This window comes from Colias croceus, chromosome 25, assembly GCF_905220415.1.
Source record: "Colias croceus chromosome 25, ilColCroc2.1".
NCBI lineage: Eukaryota > Metazoa > Arthropoda > Insecta > Lepidoptera > Pieridae > Colias > Colias croceus.
In genome coordinates this window covers 7,401,810-7,413,300 of record NC_059561.1, presented here as the reverse complement: position 1 = coordinate 7,413,300, position 11,491 = coordinate 7,401,810, and the positions used below count along the sequence as shown (strand labels likewise).

Below are 11,491 nucleotides of genomic sequence, written 5' to 3'. Positions count from 1 at the left end.
TTGGGTCCAATAGATATTTATAAGATGTCATTGTCAGAGTTACTCAAAATGGAGAAATAAACCATCCACGCGAAGACCGACATCCGCGCGGACGGAGTCGCGGGCGGAAGCTAGTTGAATAATAAAATCAAAACAACTATAAATATTAACCGTCAGAACAATATTTGCCGGGTCACTTAATACATATTCATATACAGATTTTAATATATTATTGGTATATCGATAATCTTATTTATAAATAAAATATACCATTCCAGGCCAAAGAACCAACCGACCATTCTCTAGTGGACGACGAGATGCATGTGATCTGGGCCCGGGGGCAGGAACTTGGGGCACAACCCAAACAGTTCTACAGACCTGATGAGATCAAATACCACGGTCATGGGGGGCAGAGGGGCGTGGTCGGGGTTAACTTCTTTGGTAAGTAAAAAAAAAGAGCGAGCACACGTGTCAGAAGTGAAACTTCTTTGGCAAGATTCAAAGATAACCTTACTTCATGACGTGAGGGCATTGCCATGACGCGATCTCGAAATTTTAATCTCAACGAACCTCACCTAAAGACGTTTCGCAAACATTATCTTGATAGCTTGGAAGACGTCACAACAAGCAATAGCTGCATTTTTTGTCCTTTTTTGCCTGTTTATTTTATTACTTTTGCACTGCATCTCCTTGTCCACCAGGTTGTCTGGAAGAGATCGCTGTCTGAGCGATAAGACCGCCTGTTGTGCTCTTTTATTAATTATTGTATTGTGTCCTTACTTGTACCACACCCCGGACACTCCATACAAAATTATAGTTTTGACAGTCACACTGTAGAGACTGCAAATGTGTGTGTAAACTCTTTATGGTTGGCACATTTGTGACTAGCGTAAAAAAAAATTCGCGTTTTTCTGATGAAATACATCCGTAAACAGCACAATATCTAACCATTTTCTACGAAAAACGATAATCACAAATCCAAAATAATAAAATTGCTTTAAGTCAATTTGATTAATGTTGTCAATCTTCGTTGCGTTTCGTCTAAAGACGTCGTTGGTATCGTCCTTGCGGGGAAATGGGTACCATAACATGTCTGATCGTGCGGGGTGAGGTAAGTGTTTAATTTTGGCGGGAGGCGGAGAGTGTCCGTTCTGTAGCGTTTAGCTACTATTATGTATTCTGTGCTTGTACTTCTCTCTGTAATGCTTAATAAAGTATTTTTGTTTGTTTGTTTGTTATTTCGCCAATAACAATATATTTAAAAGACACTTTCTATCTTAAATACTAAAAACGAATATTATATTTAACTTCCAGATGAAGTAAAATCCCCCTCTTCCGGTGGTATAACATCTCTAGACAACAAATGTGGGGCACAGTTCAAACTGCCCGCAGATTGTGACGTCACAAACAGAACATGCGACTTTATTGCCTCTTGGGAGTACTTGGGGCAGAAGAGGGGCAAAGATTCGATTAGATTCACGATAACGACAAAGGAGACTAAGTATTGGACGGGGATTGGATTCAGTTTGGATAGGAAGATGGTGAGTTTCTTTAGTTTATTTGAAGTTTGGTGATATTTGTACAGATTCTTTCATATTTGAACATTGGGAGGGATTACGAAGCAATTTGTCAAAGCTTTATTATTTGTATCTATATTGTACTCGATTATTCGGACCGCATAAATTAGTATAACATAGGTACATTGGTATATATAGGTAACTTAGGATCGCAAATATGTTCAAATTATTGTGTATAAATTTATAGACTCTTTCTTAATATACATATAATATTATATATTTTGAACTTGAGATATTATGTTCTGTTTAAATTATCTATCAGCTATAATAACAAATGATGTCTAAAAAATAAAAGTGTTAAAGTTAACAGTGATCTTATTGTATAGTATTTAAAGATAGATCTTTAGTATGTAGACATAATAATATTGTTTATAATTCTGCCTTTCAGTAAGAAAAAGTTTCCTATATACCTAAACTAGCTTACCGTCCGCGGCTTCGCCCTCTTTGTCTAGAACCTAATAAATTATGTACTAAAACCTTCCTCTTGAATCACTCTATCTATTAAAAAAAACCGCATCGAAATCCGTTGCGTAGTTTTAAAGATTTAAGCATACAAAGGGACATACGGACAGAGAAAGCGACTTTGTTTTATACTATGTAGTGATTTCCATGCTAAAATGTAGTAATCTACATTTTAAAATCTTTTCCAGTCACAAACAGACGCAGTAGTAGGCTGGGTGGACAGTCGTTCAGGCAGACCATTTTTAATGGATTCCTGGTTACCGGGATATTCTGCCCCACGCTTGGATTCCCGCCAGGATATCTCCCAGGCCAAGGGAGAAACCGCTGATGGGTATACCACCATGAGCTTTGTGAGGAAACGGGATACGGGTGATAGTAAGGTAAATAAAAAGCTTGATTATTGGCAGTTTTAGAGAAAATCGGATAGTGGCGGAAAATCGGATAGTAGTCAGTTAAGTGGCGAAAAGCAGGATAAAGGGCAGCATTTAAAATAGGATAATAAAGTAGATAATTTAGTTATAGATCTAGGAATATAGATACCGGAGACATTTTGTTGATTTTAGGGTATCTAGAACTTTTAAAAGGCCCTAGAAAAAGTAGAAATTTCCACAAATTTATTAAAGCAAAATATTTTTAAATAAATAAATTTCTTTATTTGCATAATGTGTGTAAGTACAAAGATAACAAAATTACATTATAGGTCGAATCAACACATTAGCCATAAATGGCGTGCAAATAGGTATATCAGCTCCGCAACATTAATTTATATAAAAAGTACATTATTTCATTGTCACATTATAAATCATGTTTTTCTTTATAATTTGACAAGATATAAAGAAAACCATGCTTTTTCCATAAAAGTATCTTTTAACTAGAGATATAAAATAGTCACTTTTCCGACTACCCCCAATTTTATGCCATCTATTATTTCTTTTATCCATACTTTACAAATATCATTCATTTTATTATGATAACCTTCTACATTCCTATTCCAGGACCTAGCGTTCACAGACGTGCAGTGCTTATACATAATGTTCGTGACGAAGGGTGGCGGGTTCGATCCCGTCAACAAGAGGATGAGCAAACATATGTCTGTACCGCTTATTACTGATGACAAGATTTGCATCAAGCCGTGTGGACCCGGTGAGCTTTAGTATTATTTATAGAAAAATTAACATTTTTTGTAAAAAAAAAAATCGTTTTTTTGCATAGATTTGTTATATCCATAGAAATCTAAATAACAAGGCACGTTATATCTGATTGTTTTGTTCATTCATGTAGAAGATTTTGTTTAATTTTAAATATGTGTATAAATTATTAACACATTTTGCTCAGGAATTAAAATTGGTTTGGATTGTACAGTTAGGACAGCAAGCATTTAGAAGAAGTAAAACGATATCAAAATGTATTTTATTGCTATCAGGTTTTCACCGATGCCTTCAGTTAATAGTTTTTAAATTATTTTTCAGTTAAATTAGTTTTGAGACTGTAAATAAATTAATTATTTTCTATCCGGACCATTTAAGAAAGTGTAGATTGAAAATACAGATGTATAGACTATATCTGTATTTTCTATTTACAGCGTAATCTTTTACAGACTACTAACCAAATATTCTCGTATCTCAAATATACCAGACTAAGCTATTAACTAACCTAACATATTATCAATCCCCAGAACCAACAGACGAAGAAACAACCCCCGAACCGGTTCAACCCGGTTCCCATACATACAACATATATATCCGTATAACCGGGTTAGCGGATAGTTTCCGACCGCCAGCCCCAAGTAGCCCGGATTATACTTCTTTGGTACAACAAGTTGTGGGCAGCTTATCCGGGGAATTGAGCCAGGTTAAGGGGTATAAGGATGTGATTGTGAATGGATTTATGCAGTAAGTTATACTTTTTTATATTACCATTGAGATAATATTACTACGTATGGAGGAGACACCACGAACAAAATCTGTGCGCCATTTTTTTGCTCTAAGTTTTAAAAATTATTATCTAGTTAGGTACTTACCGATGAAGAGTTATTCCTTTGCACTTTTCCGTATTATTTGTATTATTTGTGCAATATCGTAACACACACGAAGGCGTATTTGATGCGTTTCACTTTAAAACAAATAAAAAATGAGCGTGCAGTTACGCCATATGGCGTATGTTGAGCGGAACATAAGTGATGTAGGCGGTGTCGTCTCCATATGTATATCTCAATGGATATTAGTTACAATTTGGCATTGCATTGTCACACTAGCAGCCCGGACTAAATTTCTTTAGTCGCATTTAAGGGCTATAGAGAAGTGTCTGTGAACGGATTTATACAATAAGTTTGATTTTGACTGCTTGTCGTTAAAAAAATTGTGAAGCTTGCTGTAAAATTATACCATAAACTACGTTTAAGAAAAAAAATCTATTCCATATCAGTCATTTTCAATGAATAAATTATGAACTTTAACCACTTATTTCCAGGAACGAAACGAAAGCAATAATAGCGGATCTAACGCTAAAATCAATAGAAACGAATCTCATAGAAGGTTCTAGTGGTCGTGCTATTGACGTCTCGCTCGCACAGAATGAAACAGAGCAGGACAGCGATATAGACAAATGGGAGAGGGTAGTTAGAGATACTTTGGCTAAGGGAAGAGTGGGGAATCTTAATGTGGACCCGGAGTTCTTGGTGTTCGCGCCGGAGAGCGGTGAGTTCAACTCAATGTTATACTCAAACTTTAATTTAATTTTATCAAAATTGAAAAGTATTTTGTATAAAAACTACAGAAGTATACTGATAGTGATAACTAGTTTCTTTTTTGTGTAATTAAAATATCAAGAAGATGAATTTTTTTTGAGAAATTTCTAATAGAAATTTAATTACGTTGTAGAGTAATAACTTAAAAACAATGCAATAAAAACGTCTTGGCATACAACCAAAAAAATTATTTTGCTGCCGAAATTCTTACATGTTTTCTTATAAAGCTATCGAATAAGGTATCCAAAATCCAGATGTATTATTTTTAAGAGTGATTACAGTAATAAGCAAATCATTACAGGCTTACAGTAGCATTTCTTAACCATTTTTTTTGCAAACAACATTTTTTCGTGTTTCCAGTGCTCGTCCCCCCCGAGGCCACCCCCCCTCCCCCTATATTCTGGTCGGGGGTCCGGCTGTGGGTGGCGGTGGGGTGTGGGGTGGCTCTGGGGCTGCTGCTCGCTGCTCAGGCTGCTTGCGGGCTGCTCAGTGCTGCGAGGAGACCTAAGGTATTTTTTTTTTTATTTAAGGGTTTTTGTTATTTTTTGTAATTTTTTTTATGCTATTGCATAGCTTCTATCGCGGGCCTTGAGCGCGGGGACCGAATCGAGAAATTCAGTAACGAAAAAACCTCACGCTCCCCACTCCGACGGGCGGAGGTGTGGCTTGAAGGCATAGCATGCAATAGCTTTACCGCGGCAGTCCCCGAGTGACACACGTCGTTTTTTTGTAATTTTTTCTCTTAAAACATCCCTCTCTATAATATTCTGGTCTATAGTTAGATTATTAGTCCTGTGAGAAAACCTAAGGTATGTATTATTATTTTTTTCACAGCAAAAAATTGAGACAAAAGACAAATTTAAATTAATTAATTGCGGCTTTCAAAAGCCATCACCATGCAACCTTTATAATTAACATTCTGTAAGATTTTGTACTATTCAAAAAACTGCCGAGATTAAGAAATTTCGTTATAGGTTAATTAATTAATTATATTAACTAAAGAATTTACTCTAAAAGTTAATATTTACCTATTATATATTATGTATCACATTCCAAAGTGAACGAAACCGAAGCAAGCATCTAGTGTAGTATTTACCCATTTGAATATACATATTAAAAATGTAATATCTATTTTATAATTTATATAACTATTTATTATATTCTAAGGAATAACACGCGAGGCCGGGTTAAATATTAATTTGAATGTAATAATAATGTACTGCGATTCTACACAGCTACCTAATTGATGTAGGTAGTTGATAACAAAACGCAGCAAGTCAACGACTATTAGCAAAGTGAAGGTAGTTGGGTCGAACGTCGTATAAACAACGTCCGAGCCCCTAGGCACGATTCGTACGAATGCGCCACGAGACAAAGGAAAGCGGCTTTTTATAGTATTCGACATCTAAGCATGTTCAGACTTGAAATAATGACAACTATGTTGACAACTATTCATCCACAAAAATATTAAATCAAAAGTTACGTCTAACAATATATTCACAATATTCATTTTATACTCATCTATTTTTCTTCCAGGACCACCTTATACCGTCCGCCGCTTGGAACCTAACATCATCCAACACAAACTACGCATTCGAACCATTTGAAAACGACGACAAATTCCCCACAAACCGTCCAACCCGCCCCACATCCCCACCGCCACCCGCCCCGGGGACGGGAAAACGACCCAAAAACGGGACAAACGGGACAAATGGGACAAATATGTCAAACGGGACAAACAGGACAAACGGGTCTATGGCCAGAAGTGGCAATGGGACTATGGGACGTCCAAATGGATATGACGGGACTTTGGGACGTCCAAACGGATATGACGGGACTTTGGGACGTCCAAACGGATATGACGGGACTTTGGGACGTCCAAACGGATATGATGGGACTTTGGGACGTCCAAATGGGTATAATAATGGGAAGAAGTTTTCGAATAGTGCAGCGCAGTTCTATCATGATACAAGGTCATTGCAACGGCCTAGGAGTCAGTATAGGTGAGTTTATTTTATTTTTCTATTAAAAAAAATCTTGGCATTTTTAACGTGTTTATAACAAGTAGATAAAGTTGATTTTTTGTAAATTTTCGTGAATGAGGTCACTGGTAATTTAATTATTGTGTAATAACAATATTGTTAAAATCCATGACAAAATTTTATAGCAAAAACAGAAATTGTTTGCTCAAACCTTGCTCAAACATTAAATTATCCGTCACATAATATTATCATCAACCAATCATCAACAAACATACTTTTAAAAAGTTCTAGTCCCTATAATGTACCTACGTCTACGTTTATCTAATTAAAAATAAATCATCACAAAACCAATTAAAAACTCCATACAAAATATTTCTAACATAATAAACAAGAATATGAAGCCATTCTTTTATAAAAATCATTTAAAAATACACAAAACACCTCCTTAAAAAACAAAGCCATATTCCTCTCAGCATGAACAAATGAGCTCTCATAACAAGAGTCCATTCAAATTCTATAAAACACTTGAAAAGAACATTAGTACTGAACATGTTCCACTATTTCGCACCAGTAGACATACGACCGTGTGGCCTAATGGATAAGGCGTCGGACTTCGGATCCGAAGATTGCAGGTTCGAGTCCTGTCACGGTCGACGAATCACTTTTTCCTTTTTTTTTGGCATTTGGTATTTTTATATTTTCGTTCTGTGTGTATAAAATTTATTGTGGAATAAGACGAGACTTTTTATTTATTGAATTTAAAATTATGTTGAAGGATTTTTTTTAATATTGCACAATATTTTTTAGAATGGTGATAAGCTCATTAAAGGATAGTAATTTATGCAAAGCATTCATTTAAATCAAAAACATTAATTATTATGTTAAACTGTTACCGTTGACAAAAATGATTTGATGAACAGGATATAATATTAGTAGGTAATTAAATTTATCCTCACATATAAAAGTGTAACTAAAACAAGCAAAAACATTATGCTACAACCTGTACAGTGTTTTTTGTTTAATTATTTCAACCGAAACAAATAAATAACTTATATAACTTATACACATAATGGTCGGTTACAAAACAATAACATCTTAAGTTAACGGTGCTTTTCCACCTAAGATGTGAGAGGCAACGTGGCCAGGGATGTTTGAAAAGAACCAATCATAATTCATATCGCTTCATTTAGTTTGAAGTTAGAAGCGTCTAACGTTTGAAGCGATACTATTGTTCATTTACAAACATATTCCTCGCTATACATCCTCGCACATTATTGGTGGAAAAGCACCCTTAAACGTATATTAAGCTATTGCATAGCTTCTATCGTGAGCCTTGAGCGCGGGGATCGAATCGAGAAATTCCGTAACGAAAAAACCTCACGCTCCCCACTCCGACGGGCGGAGGTGTGGGCTGTGGCTTGAAGGCATGGCATGCAATAGCTTTACCGCGGCAGTCCCCGAGTGCCACACGTCGTTTTTTTAATTATATTACGTATTTTATACCATTATTTTTATTTTTTCTCCATAGCTACGCTCCCCGCCCAGACAGGAGCACCTACTCCCTCCCACGCGGAGCCCCCCCTCGAGGGGCTCCTTCCCCCCACTCCCCCCACTCGCCCCACTCCCCTCACTCCCCCCGGTCCCCATCACGTGGGTCCCCGGACGCAACGCCAGACTTCTACTTCATGCCGTCGCAGAGGAAACACGAAGGTGAGGTTGTGAGGGTGTATGTTACACCGAAAGATTGTTAAAATAATGTTTTTTACTGAGAGGGTAAAAAAATATCCACAAATAACAAGAAAAATTTTTGAAAACAAGGTCGCAAAAAGTAATGTCCATAAAATTGTTTATAAAACTTTATAGGGATACTTTTTTATTCTCTCACAGTAATATAATGTGTATATAAATTGTATGTAAATGCTATAAAATTAATAAAAAAGTAATGTTATATGAACGGTGCTTTAGGGTAAATAGATAAGGTATATAAAATATCATGGGCCTTTATTAATATCCCAGTTTCCCAGTTGTTTAAGTGTCATCTAATGTCCATTTGTTTAATTATATTTTCTAAATTGTAATTATTGAAGTTAATATGTGCCAATAATGTAGATTTAAAGTATATAATATATACTAACAATTTTATTTACATTATGTTTTTCATAACATTGAGTATTTGATGTAAAATCTAAAATGTATTTTAATATCGACATATATACAAACGTAACTATTAACTAGTATTGCTTGGGTCCGCAGCTTTAAAATTAATGTAATTGTTGTATATTTTGCTGTGCCTCTATATAAATAATTTTATATACATAAGTGTTTTGTATTAGCTGATAGATGTCGCTGAATTTAAACTAATCTACATTCTCTATTTACTAACAGGTATTATTTGTATTGGTGATATTTTACGTCATAATTATTATAATGACAAAAATCGTTAAATTTTTTTTTTCAAAACATATTATCATTAATATTTTTTAACACGGGTTGGAAACATTATTTTAGGCAGTATATTTCATAATTCCCTAATAAGTACTAGTTTTATAGTATTTAAAATCATAAGTGATTCGTTACCAATTACTTTTATCATTCTCATAAATATTAATTTTCAAAACAAATTCTCTTTATCACCTCTCTTGTAAATAACGGTGAAGGTCTGTGTCTAAACTATATTTTCTTTTTGCAGAATTCTGATGGAGTCGCAGTTACTAACACATAAGTTACCATTAAGCAAGATACCTAGTTTCTTTCGATCACATTTCATACCCGTTCTAGTCTTCGTCACGGTTTTAAAATAAGTTATACCAAGAAATTACATTCGTACGACTGCACAGATGGCAAACGCTATATTTCGAATGTGGTTTCCATTTTATGTAAATAACGCTGTATAATAAAGCACTATTATGTGTTTCATTTATTTTATTAACCTATTTTAGTCTTCCAATCATAGATGGCGTTTTGAGATTTAGGTTTTTTAAATCAGCGCCATCTATCGGTGCTACGGTGCGTTTTTATAAGGAGGATGAATGCTCATGTTAAGGAATTTAAATGTATGTACCTAGTTTTAATTATTGTTGGTTTGTATAAATCGGATTTTATTAGATAATTAATAGAATTGGTTGCCAGTATGTTCTTAAATATTAATTTGGAATTGTTATTGTATAAAATTTTGCTCTTACAAGCTTTAAAGTTTATGAATCGACAAATCTGTACAAGGAATGACAACTTGGTCGTTAAAAATTAAATTAAATAGTGTTATTTTATATGTACTTATTTTTACATTTGTAAGAAATACAAACTTTTATTATTGTATATATATTTTATGTTATATAACACATTACATCGATTTTCTTTATAGTATTAGTAAAATAAGAGAATAATTTATATGACGTAACTCCATAGTTTTAACAGAGTTAATAATACAGTACCAAACCTAAGATTAATGATGAATAAATATTATTTTAATAGAAAACCGTTTTTCATTTATTATAACCTACCTTATCACCTACAATATACAGTTACTTACCTATAAATTATTTATACATAGCTAATAATATAGTAGAGTTTGCGTGAACTTCATGATATTACTACAAGGTATTTCTAATTAAAGCGTCTTATTCACGGTCCATCTTGACGTACGTCCCGCCAAGGTCATACACGATGCACGACGCATATTCACGGTCCATCCCCGCTGTACGTCAGCTCAAGGCTGCCAGTGTTGCCACCGAAGTATCAAGCTACCCACCAGAAGAGACCTCTGAAACCACCAGAAATCCACTGTGCTGGATGTATAAAGAGTAAATAAATATTTTTAAAAATGTGTTTTTTTGTACTTTTTGCAGTACCTAAGAATTTTTCATTATTTTTAAATGAATTATATGAATCCAAACATTCCAAATCTAAATTTATTTCAAGAGCTCATTTTTAATTAATTTTTAATGAAGCTCGGTTTCTCTCTTCCCGCCACTTCACATTCATGACCGAAAAGACTCTTTCAGTAAATGCTGAAGTGGCGGGAACAGAGAGTATAATATAGCTTATCATTTTTTTTAAACAAACAAATTCGTTAGGACATTTTTTTAAAATAAATTGCCATTTTTCTGCAGTGGACTTTTGCATAAAATCTTTGTTATTCAACAATTCGCCTTGGAGTTCTTTTAAAATAATAACTTCTGAATATAAACTGTCCATGTGTACTAGGTTGATCCAAAAGTAATGATAATTGGGTATTTCCTGTGTACATAAAAATATAAAATAACTGTTTCTTGCTTGCTCATGTACTCACTACGTTATCACAAAACTAAACTAACTACTAAGTTATCACAAAAAAATCATATCAATAGGCCACGTTTCCAAGTATTTACATTAATTTCTGTTGGCAACACTGATCTGCTGTACAGCAAGCCTATTCACTGTCCATCTGCACGACGTTCGCGGTGGTGGGGGTGCTCGCTGGATGAAAAATTGGTCGTGCACATCCAGCAACGTAATAATAATAATTATTGACGTACGTCAATACTATTCACGGTCGTTTTGCGTCGTGCATCGTGTATGACCTTGGCGGGACGTACGTCAAGATGGACCGTGAATAAGACGTTTAACTCTGGAACCTTCATTATATCACTACCAGTATAAAATCTGTTTATTGCTTGAAAGCCATTAATTTAAAGTTTAAACCCATATTCCATACCTATATTGTAACAGACTTTCGAACATAATATAATAGATCAGAATTCGTACCC

The 11,491-nt window shown here is 34.6% G+C and overlaps 1 protein-coding gene and 1 non-coding gene across 2 annotated transcripts in view; both read left to right on the top strand.

Annotated features, from left to right (window-relative positions):
• Nucleotides 1–10,221, top strand: part of LOC123703072 — a 54,586-nt gene extending 44,365 nt beyond the window's left edge. The window contains exons 15-24 of the mRNA XM_045650950.1: nucleotides 258–420; nucleotides 1,294–1,520; nucleotides 2,207–2,398; nucleotides 3,014–3,161; nucleotides 3,694–3,910; nucleotides 4,488–4,714; nucleotides 5,125–5,273; nucleotides 6,301–6,767; nucleotides 8,275–8,456; nucleotides 9,436–10,221. Of these exons, the coding sequence (XP_045506906.1) occupies nucleotides 258–420; nucleotides 1,294–1,520; nucleotides 2,207–2,398; nucleotides 3,014–3,161; nucleotides 3,694–3,910; nucleotides 4,488–4,714; nucleotides 5,125–5,273; nucleotides 6,301–6,767; nucleotides 8,275–8,456; nucleotides 9,436–9,443 (1,980 nt within the window). The 3' untranslated portion in view covers nucleotides 9,444–10,221. The remainder of the gene's footprint in view (nucleotides 1–257; nucleotides 421–1,293; nucleotides 1,521–2,206; nucleotides 2,399–3,013; nucleotides 3,162–3,693; nucleotides 3,911–4,487; nucleotides 4,715–5,124; nucleotides 5,274–6,300; nucleotides 6,768–8,274; nucleotides 8,457–9,435) is intronic.
• On the top strand, nucleotides 7,327–7,399 carry Trnar-ucg. Its single transcript has one exon. It is a non-coding gene; the product is annotated as a tRNA-Arg (tRNA).
• Nucleotides 10,222–11,491: the final 1,270 nt, after the last annotated feature.